General features: G+C 35.3%; 1 protein-coding gene across 1 annotated transcript in view; it reads right to left on the bottom strand.

Moving 5' to 3' along the window:
* The window catches only part of LOC111062756 (Ca(2+)/calmodulin-responsive adenylate cyclase), a 69,709-nt gene that overhangs the window by 31,328 nt on the left and 11,787 nt on the right, over positions 1-26,594 (bottom strand). Inside the window, 11 exon segments of the mRNA XM_039441053.1 lie at positions 1,551-1,782; positions 3,061-3,274; positions 6,316-6,440; positions 7,630-7,852; positions 10,176-10,340; positions 14,192-14,311; positions 16,118-16,238; positions 17,639-17,907; positions 19,461-19,592; positions 20,778-20,924; positions 23,605-23,790. Of these exon segments, the coding sequence (XP_039296987.1) occupies positions 1,551-1,782; positions 3,061-3,274; positions 6,316-6,440; positions 7,630-7,852; positions 10,176-10,340; positions 14,192-14,311; positions 16,118-16,238; positions 17,639-17,907; positions 19,461-19,592; positions 20,778-20,924; positions 23,605-23,790 (1,934 nt within the window).

Raw genomic sequence — 26,594 nt, 5'->3', positions numbered from 1 at the left:
TGTCAGCCCAGGAAACAAACCCAGTACCTCCTAATTTCCGGTCAGGAAGCTTATTTATCTATACTCATTTTTATTTGCAGAGACATAAAAATATGAACCTGACAATCAGTAAGCATAAGGTTTACAAAAAATTACATAGAATTTGATATCTAAATCAAATCTATTTCATTTTTACTTTCCTTGCCCTATTACCATAGGTAAGGAAAGTATTGCTTTCCAAAAAAAATTAAGGTACCCCAATATCTTAATTTCTATACGTTTCAAGGTCCCTGAGTCCAAAAACATGATTTTGGGTGTTGGTCTGTGTGTGTGTGTGTGGTGTGTGTGTGTGTGTTGTGTGTGTGTGTGTGTGTGTGTGGTGTGTGTGTGTGGTGTGTGTGTGTGTGTGTGTATGTCTGTGAACACGATAACTCCATTCCTAATTAACCGATTGACTTGAAATTTTAAACTTAAGGTCCTTATACCATAAGGATCCAACAATAAGAAATTCAATAAAATTCAATTCAAGATGGCGGAAAAAATGGCGGATAATTACTAAAAAACCATGTTTTTCACGTTTTTCTCGAAAACGGCTCTAACGATTTTCTTCAAATTTATACCATGGATAGCTACTATTTATAAGCCCTATCAACTGACATGAGTCTCATTTCTGGGAAAATTCCAGGAGCTCTGAAATATTCTTGAGAAAAATGGCGGATAATGACTAAAAACCCATGTTTTTCACGGTTTTTTCGAAAACGGCTTCAACGATTTTCTTCAAATTTATACCATAGATAGCTATTTATAAGCCCTATCAACTGACATGAGTCTCATTTTTGGGGAAATTGCAGGAGCTCCGTAATATTCTTGAGAAAAATGGCAGATAATTACTAAAAAAACATGTTTTTCACGATTTTCTCAAAAATTACTTGACCGATTTTTTTCAAATTCATACCCTGTATAGTTATTTATCAGCTCTATCAACTGGCATGAGTCTTTTCCCTGAAAAAAACCTAATGGGGGGTCCACCCCATCCTTGAGAAATGGACGTTGTAACCTCCTTCTAGTGCATGAGGTAGGTAGGTAGAGCAGTTCATAAAAAGAACACATAGTCGAGATATTTCATCTGTAGAACAGCTGTTTTGACGACTTTTGAAAAAAAATCATCGAATTTCACAATTTACACAAAGGAAAAAGTACTCTGAAAACAATTATATATACACATATAAAGTAGTCTGATCGTAGTTGCAAATATTTTGCCGCCAATCGTCATTATGTTATTCCCCTAAATTATTCTCGTCTAAGAATGAGGCTTACAGTTCAATGAGCAAGGAAAGTTGTGTGAGTGTACCACACCAGATTTTTGCTATAATAATGGAAAGAATCGACTTATACACGTAGGGGATAGGAAATTCACGAATGACGCATCATCACGTCTCAACTACTCAACTCATTAACTTGACATTTTGCATATAGATTCTCAATTTACCGAGGATGGTTGAAGGCCTATTTCATCTAGATTCCAGTATGTCAAGTTTTCAGTTTGTCTAGTCTACAATATAGAAGCATACCTAGTGCCACTGGTTTCCTGGTTGCCGATCCGGCCGGCAGACGCCGCCTGACTGAGATAGGAAGTGGACGATGACGTCATCAGTGTGGGGGCTGGAACACCCCCCAGAAGGGGCTCTGCCTCCCCCCGCGCGCCCCTGCCCCTGCTGCTACGGCCCCCCAGGGGCGGCACAATGTTGACGCCCTGCTGGTGGAGAAAGGCCAGAGGGGTGGCAACGCCTCCGTACATGTTGCCTGGGGACACACAAAAATTGTTGAAAAAAAACGATCTGGCAACGTTGCCGAGCTAGAAAAGGATAGCGCTATCTGCTTTGTCGAATGATAGACTAGGATAGCAACACCATTTCTAACCAATTTTTTTACAATACAATTTAAACAAATAAGTTTTCCACAATTAAAAAAATTAATATTACTTAGCACAGCCGGCAAGGAAAACCTTTCAATTTATACTAGTAGTTCAGTGAACAGTAGACCTCACGCAGTATTCTCATCCACAAGTACCAGATGTCAATTTTTTTAAAAATGTTGACAAACTCAGTTCACGTTTGAATTTGTATTTCATATGATATAATTCATCCAGTTCCGTGATGATCTTTCTATCTGATGAAAATTAATTTTTAGAATCAAAAATATTATAATTTCTCCAGCATTATTTAGTTCATTTGTTTATTTTTATTCACCTATTAAATTAGTTTTTTCGAATGTGAGAATATTGATACTGATAGGCACGCATAAAAATACCATGACTGCAAAACAAAATATTGAAACCAAAGACCTTACAGCTGCGATTAGACCAAATTTATTAAAAAAAATGTTAATAACTCAATCCTTTTAGATCATATTAGATTGAACGTAACTTATCATACACATGATGAACATATCATGTTCATGTGTATTCAAACTTAAACACATTATGTGTTTGTCAACTTACGTTCAATCTAATAGAATCTATAAGGGTTATAACCATTTTGTTAATAACTTTGGTGTAAACCCAGCTTAAAGATGCATTCCTCTTTGATTGAAACTATAGACCTTATACAAATACAGTAATAGACTGGCTTCTCCACGCATCTGTGTAATCACTTGTCAGCTGATTTATGATGAATAATTCTATAGTCTGATTTTTATTCTAATATTGGCGTATGAAGGAGGCTTCTTTTTTCCTTTTATATTATCCTTGAAATGAAAAATTTCGAAAAACCGTGTATATACGTCGACGCGCAACTTAAAAAGGAACATACCTGTCAAATTTCATGAAAATCTATTACCGCGTTTCGCCGTAAATGCGCAACATATAATCATTTAAACATTAAGAGAAATGCCAAACCGTCGACTTGAATCTTAGACCTCACTTCGTTCGGTCAATTAAATTAATTACGAATAGTTGGAAAATTCCAAACTTAGAAAAAACTATGAAATAGTTACTTTTCAATACCTGTTGACATGGCCAGTGGTAAAGTGTTTTGGCTTAATAAAATTGAATTTGAAATTTTGAGACCGAAAAGACCTCACCGAGTATGCTGTTAGTGGTAGCACCTCCTCCTCCTCCTCCTCCTCCGCCTCCTCCTCTAAGACTGTTCAACTCCTCAATGCGCAGAGTGCCGGGCTGTTTGCGGTCGGTGAGGAAGTAGGTGGTCATATCTCCCTTCCCTTTAACCTTTACCTTCCCACGACACTGGAACTCATACGGCTGGTTCTTCAGCACTTGGTACACCTCCTCTGTCACCTGTGTTGTCACCAAAAACATAATTAATTAGCTGAATTCTAATCATATATATATACCGGTAGCTATCCTCTATTTAAGGCAGTGGCAAGACAGAGAGTCGGCAACTCTGTTCTCATTATCTGCCATTATAACGTGGACCAGAACCAAAAACATAATTAATTAGCTGAATTCTAATCATATATATACCGGTAGCTATCCTCTATACAAGGCAGTGGCAAGACAGAGAGTCGGCAACTCTGTTCTCATTATCTGCCATTATAACGTGGACCTCTCTATAGAACAAGAACAACCACAACATGATACAGTATCAACACAACATGATACATTGGCCCATATGAATAAAACCAGAGCAAATGCTCATGAGCAAGAGCATGGAGCATAAGGTTTTGCTCATGAGCAAAAGGTAGAAACAAAAGCATTTGCTCATTTTTATATGAATAAGCTTTACCTTATACTCTTACCTTATGCTCCTGAACTCTGGAGCAAATGCTCACGTATTTTAAAGATTTTTCATCAGCTGATTCGCTTTTGTAGCCTTATACTTAGTAGCTTTGTAGCTTTACATTATACTCTTACCTTATGCTCCTGAACTCTGGAGCAAATGCTCACGTATTTTAAAGATTTTTCATCAGCTGATTCGCTTTTGTAGCCTTACTTTGTTTTTATAGTTCACGGAAGCGCTAAATATGCAAGTAGGGTGCACCGCTTGTGTTTGCGTCGTCTGCTTTGTTTTCTATTTATGAATAGAGTTTTAGGTTAGTTGAGTTTAGAATTTTGAAATAATAGCGTGAAAAAAATGTCATCTCTATAATAATCTTCAGCTTATTCTTATTTCTTATAATAGCCTTCTTATAATCGTCTACACTCTCATCTTCTTAAATGCCAATTTCCTATTTTGTGTCCTATTTCCTATCTTTATAACAGGTACAGCTATCTTTTGTATTTATTCTTTTGTAGGGATAATGGTGATATATATCATGGTTGAATCTGAAAAGAGTTTTATAGTTCTCAACTATTGGTTGTGATCGTATCTGGTATAGTTTCCTCTTCATCATACGAATTAGTTGAGCCATTTTACTATGAGCAAAAGCTTTTACTTTTGAGCAAATGCTCAAACTATTTTTTTGATGAGCATGAGCAAAAGGTTTTGCTCACGTTTATTCATAGAAAATGAAGCAAATGCTCAATATTTTAGAAGTATAAGTAAATGCTCAACTTTATTCATATGGCCCTTTATCACCACACATTTACATTAAATGACAGTATTACAAACTATTCAACGAATTTTACAAAGGAAGGAAACTTCAAACTTCAAATTAATTCTACAACGCTTGGGATATTATGTTAATATGCTAATTTTTCTCCATATGCTATGGTATCACCATAAATGATACAGTATCATCTCAACTTGACATCACAACACTATGATTTGATACGTTTGCTATCTGCTTTGTGGAATGATAGACAAGGATAGCATCACCAATGTTAATCAAATACTACAATTATTTATTTATTTATACATTGATAGATACAATATAATTCTCAACTATGAATGATTGGAAAAGTAACAACAGGCTTAAAGCCCAAAACTTTTCCTTTCCCAAATTTAGATAGAAATTGTCCAAAAATAGGTTATGTTTACACTTCACGATTTTTATCGAATTATGAGTCTAAAATATTTATAAACTAAGAATTTGGAATTTAGGAAAGTTGAAAACCAAATTAAATAAGAATACTTCACTAAATCATCACTAATAACTGAAAAATACTTTATTAATAATTGAAAATTATAAATCGTGAAAAGAAACTCAATTTTCAACGTGGACCTCACTATAGAACAAGAACAACCACAACATGATACAGTATCAACACAATATGATACAGTATCATCTCAACTTGATACACAACACTATGATTTGATACATTTTCTATCTGCTTTTGGAATGATAGACAACGATAGCAACACCAATGTTAAACAGGTGCTGCCATTATAACTTGGACCTCACTATAGTACAAAGATTCAGTTTATAAGATTCTAACAGGAAACCCGTGCTCTGCAAGGGTCTATTAAAAATTTGACCGACTGGAAACTTTAATAATTGAAAATAGGCCTACAACCATCCTCGGTTAATTAAGAATCAATATGCAAAATGTCAAGTTGATCAGTTGAGTAGTTGAGACGTGATGATGCGTCAAACATAATTTTCCTATCCCGTACGTGTATAAGCCAGTTCTTTCCTTTATTATAGTACTAGCCGTCAGGCTCGCTTCGCTCGCCATATCCGTCTAGCCAGGGGGCTCCGCCCCCTGGAACCCCGACTGGATCGTCCAAAAGAGATCAGCGGGCTCGCTTCGCTCGCATGCATGTAGACCTCAGCGGGACCTCTGTACCGAATTTGAACGTAATATGTCAATTTGATCTCGAAAAACACCTGTTACTATATCGGCGTATCTTTGGCGAACAAAATTCTTCCATCTCAGCTAAACCTGTGTACTGAATTTGTTTTAATATATTTCCATCAATTATTGAAAATGTGAGGAAACGCAGAAAAGCTGAGAAAACGCTGATTTTGTCTAATTGGATAAATTAGTTTTTAGGAGGTCCTGGATAAATGCATTTCAATCTTCAACTTGGTGCCAACCTAACAAAGTCAACTCAACTTAATGCCAACCTGACAAAATTTTTTATTTAGTTAACAGAACAACAGTTACTGTTTCGAAGAGGTACTCTCTCTAGATTATAGTTCTATATTAACATATGGTATGGACATTTTTCAATGATAATAAATTATAATTTTAAGATATTGGAATAAGAAGAATATACATGCTAAAAGACGAACTTTAAACCCTTAAAAACCACCCTCAGAGTTAAAATATCGCCAAAAGATTTCTTAGTGCGCCTCTAAAGGGCCAACAGAACATACCTACAACTTTTGAACGTTTTTGGTTCGGTAGATTTTTAGTTCTGCGAGTGAGTGAGTGTGAGTGCCATTTCGCTTTTTTATATATATAGATAGAAGATAGATAATTTGGTGAATTACCTGTGTGTGGTTGGGCAGGCCAGTACTGTCCATTCTACTGGCCACATTAACCGTGTTTCCCCAAATATCGTACTGAGGCTTTCGGGCGCCTATCACTCCAGCCACTACTGGCCCTATATTGATACCTGCAACAAACACAACACAATCATTTATTTAAAAAATATAAATTATATTTATAATAATAATTGAAAGGGAAATAACCATTTTGAACCATAGACAAAATATAGCACAAGAAGATATACTATGGTTTGTCGAATTTATTCAAAGTTTGCAAATTATGGTACAGTGTATCAAGTTGAGATGATACTGTATCATATTGTGTTCGTACAGTATCATGTGTGGTGATACTGTATCATATTGTAGTGATACCATAGAGAAAAGATAGCATAAGAAGATATCCCACAGTATAGGTAGTTTATGATGCAAATTTCTTCTCCGATTAGGCTCAACTGACACTTAGGCGACTCAGGTGGAGAAGAGACTGGACTCTAGTGGAGAGCATGTGCTTCCAAATGGTAACACTCAGACCAGTCGATTCTAGTCGCCGCGACGTCACCATTTTTCTGAAAACACATGCTCTCCACTAGAGTCCAGTCTCTTCTCCACCTGAGTCGCCTAAGTGTGAGTTGAGCCTTACTGTCCATTATTAGTGTGTTGTTTGAGTGTTAGGCTCAACTCACACTACCTCGACTCAAATCGTACGACTCCAGTCTCTCGACCTTACGACTTTCTTGCTCATTGTCACTACTTCAGTTCCATGCCACTCCCATTTTCTAACCTTACTTGATTAAAAATATAAGATCTAATTCACTACTTAGCATGTAACAAATTTTATAATTATTATGAATATATTATCGTATCTAATTCTTATTATTGTCTTATCTAAAATGATAAAACATCACTTTCATCAAACATAACCTCACTTTCATTAAAGATGCACGGTACTATGCAACATGTCGAGTCGACGCTCGACTCAGTCTCACAGTTGTGAGGTCGCGGAGACTAGAATCGACTGGTCTGAGTGTTACCATTTGAAAACACATGCTCTCCACTAGAGTCCAGTCTCTTCTCCACCTGAGTCGCCTAAGTGTCAGTTGAGCCTTAGAGTGTAAGAGGGGCACAGTATGAGAGACTACAAGCGTCACATACCCAGTGTCACAACAATATGATACAGTATCATCTCAACTTGATAATATATTATTTAAATTAACTGACCGACTCTGAGCATTGCATACACATACCACAATAAATGATACAGTATCACAACATCATACAGTATCATCTCAACTTGATATATTATTTGAATGTACTGACCGACTCTGAGCATGAAATTGTTGTAGCTGTTGTCGTTGATGCTGACGAGCGTGTCGCGCATGGCAAACACGAACTCGACCAGGTCGGACAGCAGTGCGGCGGCGCTCGTGTCGTGGTCGTCTGCGTGTATGCGCTGGTCGGGGAACAGGCCAACAGCGGCCATGTATGTCGAGCCGACCGTCTTGATCTTGTCGACGGCGCGAAACCGCTCCGAACCCAGCAACTGAACAAATTACAATTGACTCATCACAAAAATATATCAACAATAGGTAAATAAGGTTAGGTTAGGTTAGGTTGGGTTAGGTTAGGTTAGGTTACGTTAGGTTAAACAAGACTAAGGCCCGGTTTTCGAGCTCGGGATTTAGCAAGTTCTAGACTTTCCCCGAGTGCAAATCGTCCAGAAAAGGCTTCCTGCGAACCAGGTGGAATCTTAATGGAACAATATTTGACTTGGTCAACATCCATCCCTTCCACGATGCTTCCAACTTTGTTGCGATGGAGTCTTTTCCTTCCGTTTACTCGAAAACAAGATAGAGAGCTTTAGACTTAGCTAGAGGATTTACTCTACGATTTAACTAGAGTCAGAAAACTGGCTTTCCGAAACGGGGCGCAGTCGCAGTCCACGTTTAAATTAATTTCGAGAAACTAGAAAACTAGAACACAAAATAGAATAGTGTAACGTTTTAGCTATTTTGAATGTTGAATTTAGGAATGTTGAATTTCGTCGAGGAAAAATGTTTTCGCCACACTGCACAGAAAGCAGCTGTTTTCCAGTCCCTACGTAGATCTGAAAGACATTGTTTGCAGACGACTCTCGTCTGACGTCAGAACAGGTTTCTTTCCGGCCTAGGCCGGAATGAGTACCCTTTCCAGCCGCTAACATGGAACTAAGAAAAGTGATCAAAAAACTTTTCATTATTTGTGTTCATTATTCAATAATTAAAACATTTATAATGATAATATCATCTTATTGTCATTTGAAAGAATAAAAAAGTATAAACTCAACCTCCCACATAATTGAACATCATCTTTTAGGTTATTTAGACAGATCAGAACAAAAAATGAAAATACTTGGACAATTTCCTGATATTCAGATTACCTCAGATTTGCTAGAGCTATCACCTTCCACTTCTGCTTTCGGAAGTGCTTAGTAAACAACTATTCTCATATATATATTGTTCATTTTTGTGTGTGGCGAGAAATAGCGTTCGCACCACGGGCAAAAATGTTTTTCCGGCTCTCAATCTTTTCTAGTCCTCGGCCTACGGCCTCGGACTTGAAAACCTATTTCGAGCCGGAAAAATCTCATTTTCTGCTCTAGGTGCGTAATATACTATTCCAATTATTATAGAAATGAGAAAATATAGATTTATTATGCTGCAACTATTTACTGCGACTACGTCCCGTTTCGGAAAGCCAATTTTCTGACTCCAGTTGTTTAAAGTCTAGAACTTAGCTGAATCCCGAGCTCGGAAACCAGCCCTTAATAAATTTAAATTGATTCAATGCAAAAATATAACAATAGGCAAATGCTCGCTAGGCTCGCCTTTGCAAAAACTGACGAGTCAACAAGAAAAATTAAATTAATTATGAAAAATATCACACAAATATAACGACAATAAATTTCAAACATGGAGCGTCTATATACAATAGCTGCCACTACAAATCTTCAATGTCTATTGGATTAATTGTTGAACTTTTCTAAAAGGCAGAATAAAGTTTCACTTTCATTTATAAGTAGAGCCAACCGTCTTAATCTTGTATCCGCTCTCTACACACAGAGATTCTTCCTGAATGAGAGAGTTGCAACGTATCACCAACAGTGGAAACAGCATGTTGAACGAATGTCAGCTGATAAATGACCTAACTCCTAAAAGCTCCTTGTGTATCTTTTTCGGATGCAACACGTTGCTTTTGAGAAGATACAGAAGAGATTCTGTTGCTTATGGAAAGATACATTAAAGCTCCTTGTGTATCTTTTCGGATGCAACACGTTGCTTTTGAGAAGACACAGAAGAGATTATGTTGCTTATGGAAAGATACATTAAAGCTCCTTGTGTATCTTTTCGGATGCAACACGTTGCTTTTGAGAAAACACAGAAGAGATTATGTTGCTTATGGAAAGATACATTAAAGCTCCTTGTGTATCTTTTCGGATGCAACACGTTGCTTTTGAGAAGACACAGAAGAGATTATGTTGCTTATGGAAAGATACATTAAAGCTCCTTGTGTATCTTTTCGAATGCAACACGTTGCTTTTGAGAAGATACAGAAGAGATTATGTTGCTTATGGAAAGATACATTAAAGCTCCTTGTGTATCTTTTCGAATGCAACACGTTGCTTTTGAGAAGATACAGAAGAGATTATGTTGCTTATGGAAAGATACATTAAAGCTCCTTGTGTATCTTTTCGGATGCACTACGTTGCTTTTGAGAAGACACATAAGAGCTTCTGTTGCTTATGGAAAGATACATTTTCAAAAATGATGGATGTTTTTGAACGGGTAATATTGTGCAATATGAAATAGATAAAACAGGTCACTCACCTCATCGAAATCGGCGATAATTTCGTTGAGCAGCCGGAGACATTCGACACCCTGGTTGTTGCCATCCAACTCGATGTAGAACTCGTGGAAGTTGGTGATGGAGGCAAAGACCACGCCCACACGCGAATACGACTGGTGGTACAGCTCCTGAGGAAGAGTGGCACTCTATAGTTGCAGTCGTCGTTGCAACGAGCAGCGAGATTATGGAGTGGTCGGTCGTCGTTGCAATGAGCAACCAGATTGTGGAGTGGTCAGTCATTGTTGCAACGAACAGCAAGATGGTAGAGTGGCAGTGGTTGCAACGAGGAACCAGATAATGGAGTAGTCAGTCGCAACGAGATAATGGAGTGGTTAGTCGTTGTTGCAAAGAGCAACAAGATAGTAGAGTGGCAGTGTGGTTGCAACGAGATAATGGAGTGGTCAGTCGTTGTTGCAACAAACAGCGAGATAATAGAGTAGGCAGTGGTTGCAACGAGCAACGAGATAATGGAGTAGTCAGAGGTTGCAACCACATAATGGAGTAGTCAGTCGTAGCAATGAATAACGAGATAGAAGAATGGTCAGTGTTTGCAACGAGCAACGAGAAAATGGAGTAGTCAGAGGTTGCAACCAGATAATGGAGTAGTCAGTCATAGCAGCGAGTAACGAGAGATAGTAGAGTGGTCGGTCGTTGCAATGAGCAACGAGATAATGGAGTAGTCAATGATTGCAACGAGATAATAGAGTAGTCAGTCGTGGCAACGAGTAACGAGATAGTAGAGTGGTCAGTCGTTGTTGCAACGAGCAGCGAGTTAGTAGAGTGGTCAGTCGGAGAAGCATTGATGAGGCAGATAATGGAGTGGCCAGTCGGAGAAGCATCGATGAGGCAGATAATGGAGTGGTGATGATTGCAGATGAGTGATGAGGGCAGGCAAAAAAAAAAACAGAGACACAGATAGCGTTACTACATAGAAAGCTTAGAGCAGTACACACATAGAGAGATCTACAGACTAATTACAGTATTAGATGAACTTCAAGAGGTGGAAAAGGTAGAGTGGAAGGAGAAGGAGATGGAGAAGAAGGAAGAGAAGGAGGAGGTGGTAGTGAAGGAGGAGGAGGTGGTAATGAAGGAGGAGGAGGAGGAGGAGGAGAAGAAGAATGGCGGACAAAAAGTAATGAAAGTGGAGGAGGAGGAGGAGGAGGAGGAGGAGGAGGAGGAGGTGAAGAAGAAGGAGGAGGAGGAGGAGGAAGAGGCTAAGAATGGCAGACAAAAAGTAATGTAAGTGAAGGAGGAGGAGGAGGAGGAGGAGGAGGAGGAGGAGGAGGAGGAGGAGGAAGAGAAGAAGGATAAGAATGGCAGACAAAAAGTAATGTAAGTGGCTGGTCTAAAGAGCCATAGCCTAACTAGACAACTTGAACTACAACTAATAATTATTTTTCAACTAAAAGAGCTCACTGTTAGGGGGATATTTGACTAGACTAAATACAAATTTACAACAAATTAAGCAAATTTGGATAGCACAAATTCAGCCAAGTACAGATTTACAACAAATCTAACACTCAATTTAGATATTTTCAAGAATTGAGAGATGATTTTATTTATTACTAGCAGGAAACCCTTGCTCCATATGGGTCTCATCAGAAACATGACAAACTGAAATTTTGAAGAATTTAAAATAGGCCTATAACCATCCTCGGTAAATTTATTGAGAATGTATATGCAAAATGTCAAGTTAATGAGTTGAGTAGTTGAGACATGATGATGCGTCATTCGTGAATTTCATATCACCTACATGTATAATCCAATTCCTTCCTCTGTATAGATGATATATATTTTCAAAGTTCACTAGTTGGGAAATCTATTCTAACATCAAAAAATAAGTTAATAAGATTCTACGACTAAATTCAGGTCAAAATTATCATTAAAACATATCACACACGTCAAGTTATCAATTGTCATACACAGAAATCATACATAATTGGAGCGAACTTTTTCTAAAAACTATGTCTAAAGCAATAAAAATAAATGGATGCAGAAATTCTATTATTAGAAAATCTCATAAATTTCAAACAAAAAGTGTTACTGGATTATTTCAACATCTAAACTATAAAAAAAAATCTGATTACTAAGCGCCCAAAATGGAAATTTAATAAATGAATAATTTGAAAGAAATGAATGAATGAAATAGGATGAATATGAATGGGTTTCATCAATAATGATATTAGAACGATCATGATTAGAAAAAATAGTTGACAATGGGTGAACGGAATGGACTGAAATTGATGAATTAATATAATGAAATAAGATGTTTCATTGATCAATTAAAAATCTAAAAATAAGATCATTAAATAGTAGAAAAAAAATAGTTGCACAATAAAATCCACATTGTTCAAATTTCCCGCTCTTCCATTTCAAAATTTTCATCCAGTTACTCTCCTTGCTGTCATTATTAGGGTATAATAATAATAATAATAATAATAATATAATAATAATAATAATAATAATAATTATTATTATTATTGTTAGGATGTTATTCATTTATCAATACAATTAAAAAAAATCTGGTGTGGCGCACTCACACAACTTTCCTTGCCGTTATGAAAATTGATCACCTGACGCTAGTGTTCCCGCGCATCTCAAGTCTTCTTATAAACAAAGATCTGAGCCAGCTGGTGACAGGACAATAACGCTGGAGACATACGAGGTCTGCTATCTCTTCATAGTGAATCATTTGATAGAATCAACAGTTAGCAATTGAAATAATAACATTTTCTCAAATTTCGTGCTTATTTTCAATTTTAGGTGAAAATGTTACTGGACATTAATTGTAGATATTTTCATGCTCAATCATCTCCGTTCAAATTTTTTTGTTTAAATTGCATCTGAAGCCTGATAATTGGGAATCTAAAATCAAACTTTGCATAGATGGGGCGGAGCTCCTGAAATTTTTACAGATATGGGACGAGTGGCAGTTGATATAGCTTATCAATGACTATTTTAGGTATAAATTTGATCAAAATCGTTGAAGCCATTTTCGAGAAAATTGCGAAAATCTGTTTTTGACAACATTTTCGCCATTTTAGCCGCCATCTTGAATCGCATTTGATCGAAATTGTTCGTGTCGGATCCTTATAGTGTAAGGACCTTACGTTCCAAATTTCAAGTCATTCCGTTAATTGGGTGATGAGATATCGTGTACACAGACGCACATACACACATACACTCATACACACACACACACACACACACACACACACACACACCAATACCCAAGAACCACTTTTTTGGACTCAGGGGACATACACACACACAGACCAATCAACAATAATTTGCAATTGAATAATCACATTTTCTCGAATTTCGAGCTTATTTTCAATTTTAGGTGAAAATGTTACTGAACATTAATTGTAGAGATTTTCATGCTCAATCTACTCCACTTGATTTTTTTTGTTTCAATTGTATCTGAAGCCTGATAATTGGGAATCTATCTGCATTGATGGGGCGGAGCTCCTGAAATTTTTACAGATATGGGACTTGTGGCAGTTGATGAAGCTTATCGATGACTATTTTAAGTATGAATTTGATCAAAATCGTTGAAGCCATTTTCGAGAAAATTGCGAAAACCCCTGTTTCTGACAACATTTTCGCCATTTTAGCCGCCATCTTGAATCGCATTTGATCGAAATTGTTCGTGTCGGATCCTTTTAGTGTTTGGGTGATGAGATATCGTGTACACAGACGCACATACACTCATACACACACACACACACACACACACACACACACACACCAATACCCAAGAACCACTTTTTTGGACTCAGGGGACTTTGAAACGTATAGAAATTTGAAAATTGGGGTACCTTAATTTTTTTCGGAAAGCAATACTTTCCTTACCTATGGTAATAGGGCAAGGAAAGTAAAAATGATAGAGCAATGACTGGAATGGAGCAAAAGGCTATAAGCTCTTCTCCCAAATTTTGTAAAAAGCAACATTTCCATAAGATATAGGTTACATTTTAATTTACTGTTGGCTCACCATATTGTTGCGAAACTGGTTGTCCAAAAAGTGTGTTGCAACATGCGCCGGCAACAAGTTGAACAGAATTCGTTTGTTGCTGTGCTGCAGCGCATCCATTTCTCGCTTCTCTTCGTTTGCCTGCAAAGAGCCACAACATTAGACTAGAACCATATGGAAAAGATAGCACAAGAAGATATGCCATGGTTTGTAGAACTCATAGTTTGCAAGTTTTGTATCAAATTATGGTGTTGTGTGTCAAGTTAAAATGATACTGTATCATATTGTGTTGATACTGTATCATGTGTTGTAATACTGTATCATTGATGGTGATATAATAGAAAAGATAGCACAAGAATATATGCCATGGTTTGTAGAACTCATTCAGTTTGCAAGTTGTGTATCAAATTATGGTGTTGTGTATCAAATTATGGTGTTGTGTGTCAAGTTGAGATGATACTGTATCATGTTGTGGTGATACTTTATCATTCAAGGTGATAGCATAGAGAAAAGATAGCACAAGATATGCCATGATTTGTAGAATTCATTCGAAGTTTGGAAATTTTGTATCAAATTATATTGTTGTGTGTCAAGTTGGGATGGTACTCTATCATGTTGTGTGTATACTGTATCATATTGTGTTGATACTGTATCATTTGTAGAGATATGCCAGGGTAAAGGACCGTTATGTTGCAAATGTGACTGTAAACTGAAGCCAATAGTCCTAGTAGTTGTTTTTGGTGAAGCTATGTGACGCTATGAAGCAATAGCTGTGAAGCTATTTAACATTCTATAAATAAGAGCCGTTTGCACAGTATAGATTGCTAAGTTAATCGAGTTTAAGTTAATCTGAAAGTTTAAACTTGAATCGGTTTTCTCAGTGCATTTACTAATCCAGTTTAAGTTAAACTAGTTTAGCTTTAAGTTGGTAATAGAATGTCATCGTTTATAATATCAGGAAGGGTAATTTTTACAGGAAATTTGCTATTTGTTTGCAAACCATCAGTAAATTGAGGTTATGTAGCTACTATCTCCTGGTTCAATCCACAGAGCTGTAAGCTGTACGGTAATAGAAGTGAAAAGCGATCAAGAAATTCTTCAAAAAAATGATGAAATGCTATATTGCTATTAGAAACAAACTTTTATTTAGTTCTCACCAAAAAATATAATCTAGACTATAAGATAAATACCTAATTTTGTTATGAAAATCTACAACGGTCTTACTCGTTTATTAGAAATCTCTCAAAAGCAAAATATCTCAGTTATGTGTTATTAAAAACATGTTTTCTAATCAAATAACTGATAAAAATTGTCTTATTTTCTATCAAGTGGCTTATTTAATCAAATACTAAATTGGCACTTGCTTTACTCAAGCAAAACCGTTAAAAAATTCTCTATCATCCCAGAAATTTAAATGATTCGTTTTTTGCCCAATTTTTCTCAGTTCCAAAATTTCTTCGCAGTCATCTCTATCAATCGCATTAAAAACTTCTATCAATTCCTGTCAATTCTATCAATTATGATTCACTATATCCTAAATAATTATTATTGTCTACAGAAGCATTAAAAACAAACGTCGAAAAATAATTTACTATTAGCTGTTTCCCCACCAAATTTTACAGATGTCTAGTTAATCCAAATTATTGGTTTAAGCCTCCTGATCTGGAGGTTTAAACTTTCCCTTAGTTTAAACTCAATACAGATTTTAAACTGATACTGAGCAAACAAAATTTTAGTTTAAACCAAAAAAAATCCAGATTTGGTTTAAGCTTTAGCTTAAACTTACACTGTGCAAACGGCCCTAAATGTCATAACTCCTTATCATAACAATTAATGAATAATTGCAATATCGCACTTCTCTACAGCTGTATACTGAGTTGATAGCTTATTCATGTTTACTTCTTTGCCAAATACTTTGGAAATGTTTTCTAAAATGTGAATACTAACCTGTATCTGCCAGAGAAAGTCGAGCCTCGCAGTCCACTCCACCTGGAATCCGTGCATTATGACAGCTATGAGGAACATGACCAAGTAGACAACACTTTGTAAGGCACTAGGTACCACAGCTCTGCAAAAAATAACACAAAATTGCATTAAGCACAATCAAATTTACAAAAGGAATAGACGAAAAAACTTACTATAGACGGAGACAATACTTAATAATACCATAGAAAAAAGGTAGCCTAAGTAGATATCCTAATATATCCTTAGATATCTTCAAGTATATCTAGAATAACCATAGAGGAAAGATAGCAAAAGATATGCCATGGTTTGTAGAATTCATTTAAAGTTTGGTAGTTTTGTATCAAATTATGGTGTTGTGTATCAAGTTGAGTTGATTCTGTGTCATATTGTGTTGATACTGTACCATGATTGACCGAGCGAAGTGAGGTCTAAGATTCAAGTCGACGGTTTGGCATTTCTCTTAATGTTTATATGTTGCGCATTTACGGCGAAACGCGGTAATAGATTTTCATGAAATTTGACATGTATGTTCCTTTTTAAATTGCGCGTCGACGTATATACAAGGTTTTTGGAAATTTTGCATTTCAAGGAGCCTCCTCCATACGCCAATATTACCGTAAAAATCAGACTATAGAATTATTCATCATAAATCAGCTGACAAGTGATTATAAAGATGTGTGGAGAAGCAATAGACTGCTGTATTTCCATAAGGTCTATAGTTTCAATTTGGTACTTGTGGATGAGAATACTGCGTGAGGTCTACTGTTAACAGAACTACTAGTTAGCAATGCTATTGCTATCCTTGTCTATCACTCAACAAAGAGGATAACGCTATCTCTTTCTCGCTTTGCTCTGATGCCTGATCGTGTTTTAACAGTGTAGAATTAATAAATAATTAACAAAATATTTCATCTTAATTATGAAAATTCATTATGAGATTATTGAAAAATATAATTTCTTGCTTAATAAAATATAATTGATCATTTTAAACGAGAATGAACAGTTAATATTACATCAATAAACCTGTATCAGCTACCGTCTATAGAAGGCATTGACAAGATTCAAGATTCGTTTTATTAACCATCAGGCTACAATTGTAGCATTAGGCAAGTCATAATATAAACATTATAAAAGTAGACACAATTAATTGGATAGAAAATCATACATCATAAAGCATATTTATATCACATTCAAGTTAGGTATTTAGATAATCCTCAAGTGAGAAAAAGGCATTATTTTTAATAACGATAGTAATATCGGAGGTATGGAGGAATTCCTTTTATTTTCATATATTATCATTAAAATCCAAAATTTTAAAAAAACCTTGTGTATACACCGACGCGCAGTTGGAAAAGGAATATTCCTGCCAAATCTCATCGAATTCTATCAACGCGTTTGGCCGTAATCGCGTTACATACAGACAGACAAAAGCAAAACGAGTTGAAACATAGACCTCACTACGTTCGGTCAACAATTTGAGATAAAGAATCAATGACTACTCACTGCACACGCTGATCATAGCACTGGAAGAGATGCAGATGCGAGAGCTGAATGAGCAGAATGTAGACTGTGGCCATGAGGACAAGGAGGCCGCATTTGATGAGTATCGGCAATCTGAGGAAGAGGGCAACTGCTAGGAAGCCCAGTGAACACGACACCACCACGTACTGGGGCAAGGGGCATGCCCTGTGGTCCTGTTGCTCCAGTAGGGTGGCATTCACAAGGGGCGTCGGCCCCCCCGACGGGCAGACCGTGTCTGTGCGGCAGGTGAACTGTGCGGGCAAAAACACAACATTGAAAGAAGTCAAGTCAAAAATAAGTTTATTTCCAAATCTTTCTAAGATTATAACTGTTACATACAGAGCTTAAAACTAGTAGTTAATTGATTGATTGATTGATTAGCTGCCTTTATTAAAAACCTAGGAGGGCGAATTTAGGTCGCAGCCGGCCCTCTCTTACACTTGACCCTCCAATACAATTCTAAGTAAAACAAGAGTTCTGTGAACAGTATACCTCAGGCAGTATTCTCATCCACAAGTACCTGATTGATTGAAACTATAGACCTTATGGAAATACAGCAATAGACTGGCTTCTCCGCACATCTGTTTAATCACTTGTCAGCTGATTTATGATGAATAATTCTATAGTCTGAGTTTTACTCTAATATTGGCGTATGAAGGAGGCTCCTTTTTCCTTTTATATTATCCTTGAAATGCAAAATTTCCAAAAACCTTGTATATACGTCGACGCGCAATTAAAAAAGGAACATGAATGAATGAATGAATGAATTTATTTGCCAAAAACAAAATACAAAAAAGCTTTACATACCTGTCAAATTTCATGAAAATCTATTACCGCGTTTCGCCGTAAATGCGCAACATATAAACATGATAATAAACATTTAAACATTAAGAGAAATGCCAAACCGTCGACTTGAATCTTACACCTCACTTCGCTCGGTCAATTAAACAATATACAAATCAAAATGAAACAACACGTGTTTATTATACTATCATACCTAATTATTTACAATGTAATAGATAAAATTATATAATGTAATAGATAAAATTATATTATGAGAATATTATCTTATTATAATAAAATATAATAAGATAAATTATATTATGTAATAGATAAAATTATATTATAATTTCAGTTGTAATTTACATGGAAATGTACCAACATAGGTGTAAAACCTGTGCGTGGACTCGAGTTGCTGTTTCAAGCAAAATATAGAATTAATAAGGAGGGAATCATTCAAAATAATTCGGCTAACTTACTACACAAGATAATAATAATTGAAAATAAACTAAAAATGATACAGAGTAAAAAGATGATACAAATTGATTATGCAATGGAAAAAACTTTCAAAGGTAACATAAAAAGAACAATTCTAACGGCTATGACTTCAGAAACAACTATAGTGAGGTTCACGTTATAATGGCAGTGGAGAAAGATGGGAGAACAACGTTGCCGATCGTCTGTCTTGTCAATGACTTCTATAGACGGTAGCTGATACAGGTTTATTGATGTAATATTAACGGTTCATTCTCGTTTAAAATAATCAATTATATTTTATTAAGCAAGAAATTATATTTTTCAATAATTTTATAATAAATTTTCATAATTGAGATCAAATATTCTGTTAATTCTACATTGTAAAAAGACGATCTGGCTACAGAGCAAAGCGATAAAGAGATAGCGCTATTCGGTTTGTTAAATGATAGACAAGGATAGCAGTACCATTGATAATCAAACACTGCCATTATAACGGGGACCTCATTACAAATAAAATAAAATTGAATCTGAGTAAATGTGTAGTTACCACATTCGCCTGAGCCACGGTATACACTAAGATGATAGTAAATGTGGTGATGGCCAGCCTCAGTACATAACTCTCAGATATGTCCCACACTATCCAGCGAAGTCTAACGGCTAACAGCAGCATTAACACCACCTAAAACCAAAATGATATATCATAATTATGATTTGTAATTGTCAATGAAATAAATATAAATAAATGCACCTAATTAAAACATTACAACATTAACAAAACAAAACATCGTAGACAACAACTAAAACCTCATCAACAATATATCAACATCACCATAAAGAAAAGATAGCATAAGAAGATATGCCATGGTTTGTAGAATCTCATTCAAAGTTTGGAAAATTATATCAAATTATGGTGTTGTGTATCAAGTTGAGATGATACTGTATCATATTGTGGTGATAATGTATCATGTTGTGTTGATACTGTATCAAGTTGTGGTAATCAAATCAAAGTTTATTCATTAGAAATCAATTACAATAAAAATTATAATATACAATTAAAACAATGAAGTTTCATGCATTGAATAATTTCTTAAAGATAATTCAATGAATAAATTAATATACAACCCACTATAAATTAAATGTGTTGGGGAATAAGTTATTAGTTGTTTGTTGCGTGTTATAATTACTATTTACAAACTTCATTCACTGATATGGGATTAAGTTTTTTATATTGAAATTAGTAAAAATTTATAATACATACAAAAATGAAAGTAGTAGATAAGTGTTAATGTTCTATTAAGGATAATAGTTAGAAAGTTAATTTGCCACGTGGTGATATGCCACGGTAAAGAACCGTTATGTTGCAAATATGAGTATTGTAACAGAGAAAAAAAGCATAAAAGTAGACCTATATGCCATGGTTTTTTAGAGTTCATTCAAAGTTTGGAAGTTTTGTATCATATTATGGTGTTGTGTATCAAGTTGAGATGATACTGTATAATGTGTGGTGATATGCCATGGTACGGGGCATTCATGATGCAAATGTGAGTGTTAATTGAAGCCGATAGTCCTAGTAGTTGTTTTTGGTGAAGCTATGTGACGCTGGTAGTCTCTCATACTCTCATACATGTGCCCTTCTTACACTCTTACACTCCCAACAACACACTTATAATAGACAGTAATCGGAGAAGAAATTTGCAACATAAACGACGACCTATACCATGAGATATCATCATCTTTTGCTTTCTCTTCTCTATGTTGACAAATTTTCAGTTTTCCAAATCTGTAGTTATTCTGGAAAATTAACATAGATGACCTATACCAAGGATATCTTCTTATGCTATATTATCTCTCTGATTAGACTCACCGATATCCAAACGAAGGCGAAGAGGAAAAGTAGCAAAAGTATGATTGTACGAGGCAGGACGGCCGCTTGCAACGCACCCAGCAGTAGTAACAACACCAGACTGCAGGCCAATGATGACGTAAAACCCACGTCCACATCGTTGTGATACTGCAAACAACACACTATTCGTTACTGATACTCTAATATAACCAAAAAATGTAAATCTATATAATAAGAGAGAGTAGGGTTGTGTTTGTTCGTGTGTTCGTTTGTTCGCATCAAAACATGTCAATTTTCGGATTGCATACCGGAAAAACGGGAATGATTTAGATCTCCAAATTTTGAACATAGATTCTAAAAATATCAATCTCGTGCACCTGGAAGCCCAAATTCCAATTTTCCTTCTAGATTTTTCAGAATTAATGTTCAAATTCATCTATGCTACCGTAGGCTACATGAAGTTTCATAGCCCAAAGTGTGTCTTTTTTGAGCAGGTTATAAGACTACCATTTACGAACGTCTATGTAGCGCAGCGGTAAAATGCCTGCTTATGGAGCGATGGTTCCTTGGTTCGAATCCCCGAGGCTTCCCATTTTTTTGTTCTCAATTTTTTCCCTCGAAACGTATTATTATCAATTATTTTTTGAAGGAATTTGTTTTCATTACTATTGAACTTGGATTTTATCAAATAATTATTTTTAATGTAAAATTTTGCCACCAGTACAAATGAATTGGACATAGTCTTCATGCTGTAGGCCTATAATTGAATTTCATAAGAAAAACATGAATAGATCACAATAAAATAAGAAATCATTTATATTCTTCAGTTATAATGTACTATCAGACACGAATTCCCAGTGAAACGAGTGTTTTTGGTATTTTGTTTGGAATTGGGAAAACAAAAGGCTGCCTGATTCAAATTGAGGAGGATCCTAATCGAACTAAAATTTATTGATGTATTGGAAAAATCAATATGATTCTGTGAGGTTTCCAAGTATTATGTATTCTTCAGTTTTCTATACTATAATAAAGGAAAGAACTGGCTTATACACGTAAGGAATAGGGAATTATGTTTGACGCATCATCACGTCTGAAATATACTCAACTGATTAATTTGAAATTTTGCATATAGACTCTTCATTAACCGAGGATGGTTATAGACCTATTTTAAAATTTCGATTTTTTTATTACGTCAAGTTTTCATTTTGCAGTTTTAAAATAGACCCTTGCGAAGCACGGGTTACCTACTAGTCTATAATATAGTGAAGGAGAGAACTGGCTTATACACGTAGTGGATAGAAAATTCACGAATGACGCATCATCACGTCTCAACTACTCAACTCATTAACTTGACATTTTCCATATTGATTCTTCACCGGGGATGGTTGTAGGCTTAGGCTCAACTCACACTTAAGCGACTCAAGTCGAGAAGAGATTGCGACTCTAGTGGAGAGCATGTGTTTCCAAATGGTGACACTCAGACCAGTCGATTCTAGTCTCCGCGACGTCACGACTGTGAGACTGAGTCGAGCGTCGACTCGACATGTTGGTCGAGCCTCGACTTGAGTTGCGTAGTACGTGCATTTTGTCAATGAAAGTGAGGTTATGTTTCATGAAAGTGATGTTTCATCATTTTAGATAAGATATATTCTTAATAATTATTATAAAATTTGTTACATGCGCAGAAGTGACAAATTGGAACGAATCATTTAAATTTCTGGGATGATAGAGAATTTTTTTAACGGTTTTGCTTGAGTAAAGCAAGTGCCAATTTAGTATTTGATTAAATAAGCCACTTGATAGAAAATTAGGCAATTTTTATCAGTGATTTTTGATTAGAAATTCACTCAGATATTTTGCTTTCGAGAGATTTCTAATAAACGAGGAGGACCGTAGTACATTTTCATAACAAAATAAGGTTTTTATCTTACATTCTAGATTATATTTTTTGGTGTCAACTAAATATAAGTTTGTTTCTAATAGTAATAAAGCACTTCATCATTTTTTGAATAATTTCTTGATCGCTTTTCACTTTTATTACCGTACAGCTTACAGCTCTGTGGATTTTGAACCAGGAAATAGTAGCTACACAACCTCAATTTACTGATGGTTTGTAAACAAATAACAAATTTCCTGTAAAAATCAGCCTTCCTGATATTATAAACGGTGACATTCTATTACCAACTTAACGCTAAACTAGTTTATCTTAAACTGGATTAGTAAATAGAAAGACTTTCTATAAGTAGAAGACAGTATGAACACAACTGAAATATGCTGATTAATATGATTCCCTTAAACTTATTCACCCATAAAACAAACAAAAAACTTACAAAAGATATTGATGAATGGGTAAAAGCTAGAATATTTTTCAAAATAGACTTTTAATCATAAAATTACACATAATATATTGATTTGGTGAATACCTAAAATAAAATTGTGATTTTGTGAATTTCAACAAAGTTCTTTTTTTGTGTTTCAATCAAGAAAAAATAAGAAAAAATCTTTCAATGATTTGAACTGAACTCATTGCTAGCGATCAGACACGTGTCTCTGCTAGCAATTACTGCCGGTAAAATGAGTACAACTGGGATTTCAGTTATGTTATATCTAATTTATTTTTATTATTTCTAGAATAGAGTATATTCTGAATTTCTGTATGATGTACCCAATTATTATGTGAATTTGTAATTGTAAAAATCTTGTATATATGGCAAATAAATTGAATTGAGAATTGAGAAAAATGCACTGAGAAAACCGATTCAAGTTTAAACTTTCAGATTAACTTAATCGAGTTTAGCAATCTATACTGTGCAAACGGCCCTAACTGTTCTATTTAATCTCGACTAACCTGATGCTCCTTGTCGCTGTCCTTAAAGCACAGAGTTAACAGGTTGACATGCTGTGACTTGTCTCTATCCACACTCCTCGCCTCAATCGCCTGACTCAGGTACTTGTTGACCCGATTCGAAGGCTGGTGATAGACGCTGGAATGTCGCTTCTTGAACGGTCGTTTAAATTTGTCCGTTACTTTCGTCTGTCCAACAAAAAACACAAATAAATTCACAAAAAACTCAACACAAAAATGAATCATTACTAACATTCAGTTCAATTCTATAGTGAGGTCCACGTTATAATGGCAGTATTTGATCAACATTGGTGTTGCTATCCTAATCTATCATTCCACCAAGCAGATAGCGAATGTATCAAATCATAGTGTTGTGTTTCAAGCTGAGATGATACTGTATCATATTGTGTTGATACTGTATCATGTGTGGTTGTTCTTGTTCTATAGTGAGGTCCACGTTATAATGGAAGTATTTGATTAACATTTGTGTTGCTATCCTAATCTATCATTCCACAAAGCAGATAGCGAATGTACCAAATCATAGTGTTGTGTATCAAGTTGAGATGATACTGTATCATATTGTGTTGATACTGTATCATGTGTGGTTGTTCTTGTTCTACAGTGAGGTCCACGTTATAATGGAAGTATTTGATCAACATTGGTGTTGCTATCGTTGTCTATCATTCCACAAAGCAGATAGCGAATGTATCAAATCATAGTGTTGTTTATCAAGTTGAGATGATACTGTATCATGTTGTGTTGATACTGTATCATGTCGTGGTTGTTCTTGTTCTATAGTGAGGTCCACGTTATAATGACAGTCACCTGATTAACATTGGTGTAGCTATCCTTGTCTATTATTCGACAAATCAGATAGCTCTATCCTCTACCACCTCCGCACTGTTCCCACATCAGAAGTTTAATTAATCTTCAAATTATTCACTTTCTATTATGAAAATGTATTATTTAATCCTTGAAAAATATGTTTCTTGGCGAATGAAATATAATTGATTATTCTAAACAAGAATGAACAGTTAATATTACATCATATATATACGGGTATCAGCTATGCTCTAAGACTGCCTTAGACAAGACAGAGGATCGGCAACGTTGGAGTTTCTTTTACATCTGGAGTTTGGAATATCTGGATTTTTTTTAATACATTCAGTATATCATTGGCTTTGTTCTAATATGCGTTTTTCGCGATTAATGCCAAAATAAACAGGTTATCGAATTTACAAAAAATGTTACTTTTTTATTTACCTATTTTTTTATTCGACCTATTGGTCGATTTATAGGTGGTGGCTTCCTCCCCACTGTTCACATGAAGTTTATATCATTATGAGATATAAGTAACGAGGGGAATGCTCCGATGTGTCAATTGTCGAATATTGATGACTGTGTGAATGCATGTGTGTATGTGTCGTATCGTTTTCATATGTCCCATTATTCAAACTCCTATTCACGGACAAGGGCTTTGCGGAAGCTCTTTTGTGAATAGTACTTTTGTTTGCATCGGTTCTCACATAAAATGTTAAGGTTCATTTCCACCATCAGTTACATTATTCCAAAATGTTTATATGAGTTGTGTACTTATAAATTTAAAGTTAATATCTACTGTATTATTGATACATTATGATATAGTGCCAAATTAACCTTTCAGAAGTGCTTAGTATCTTTAAATTGTTAGTTATAGGTATCTGATGAGATGTTTTTTTTATTTTGTTGTATTGCTGATGTAAACAATAAAACTTAAAACTTGAAACTTGATTTATGAACGATATGGAGAATAAAATGTTTTAGTTTGGAAAGATACATTGTTTGAATTTTTAATACAAGTTTTAATAATATAGTCGAAACCGTTTATGATCTGGAAAGTTAACACTTCAACAACCCATAACTCGCTTATTAGACCACTTTTTCTCACTCTTATAATGATCTTAACAATTATATTGAAAAAGATTATCCAATTTAAATAAAAGTGTGTTCAGAACAACCTTAATATTATAAAACAGTAAAGTGTTTTCTATTGTTATTATATGTACATCAAGATTATTTTTATTAGTAATTCTGTTATATAACACAGAAAACTATCTACTTGTCTAAAATTAGCTTGAACAGCAAAATAATGAGTGGAAAATGAAATAAATCATTAAAATAATAACAGGACACTACAAGCTAGAGAAAAAACTTGTGATTAAGTACTGCAAAGGAAACACATGAAGGATTAACTATGGACAAAACAAAATTACAGACAAATTTTGAATTTATATGGATTGAATTGATAAGGTATGGTCATAGAAAAAATAAATCATGAGAAAATATCCCATGGTAAAGGACCGTTATGTTGCAAATTTCTTCTCGGATTACTGTCTATGATTAGTGTGTTGTTGGGAGTGTAAGAGTGTAAGAAGGGCACAGTATGAGAGACTACCAGCGTCACATAGCTTCACCAAAAACAACTACTAGGACTATCGGCTTCAGTTAACACTCACATTTGCAACATAGACACCCTATACACTGTCTATTATTAGTGTGTTGTTGGGAGTGTGAGAGTGTAAGAAGGGCACAGTATGAGAGACTACCAGCGTCACATAGCTTCACCAAAAACAACTACTAGGACTATCGGCTTCAGTTAACACTCACATTTGCAACATAACGGTCCTTTACCATGGCATATCACCATATATGATACAGTATCAACTCAATATGATACAGTATCACCACAATATGATACAGTTGGAGAGGGGTAACAACATGAAGCACACAAAGCGAACAGGGGGGATCGGCTAAAGTAAGAAAGGAATCGAAATTCACTCTTACATAGAAACACTAATAAAAACCAGTTTCTAGAACACTTATTAATTCTAATGTACCATTAAACCTATGGATTTAATAGTCAATTAGTTTTGATAAGTGTCCTACAATCCAAGCCTTAAGAAACAGAGGAGTGGATTAAGGGAGAGAGGGGTGAAAACATTCAAAAGTGAGTG

This window comes from Nilaparvata lugens, chromosome 14, assembly GCF_014356525.2.
Source record: "Nilaparvata lugens isolate BPH chromosome 14, ASM1435652v1, whole genome shotgun sequence".
NCBI classification, from domain to species: domain Eukaryota; kingdom Metazoa; phylum Arthropoda; class Insecta; order Hemiptera; family Delphacidae; genus Nilaparvata; species Nilaparvata lugens.
Note: the sequence above shows the minus strand (reverse complement) of the source record. Positions and strands in the feature narration are given on the sequence as shown.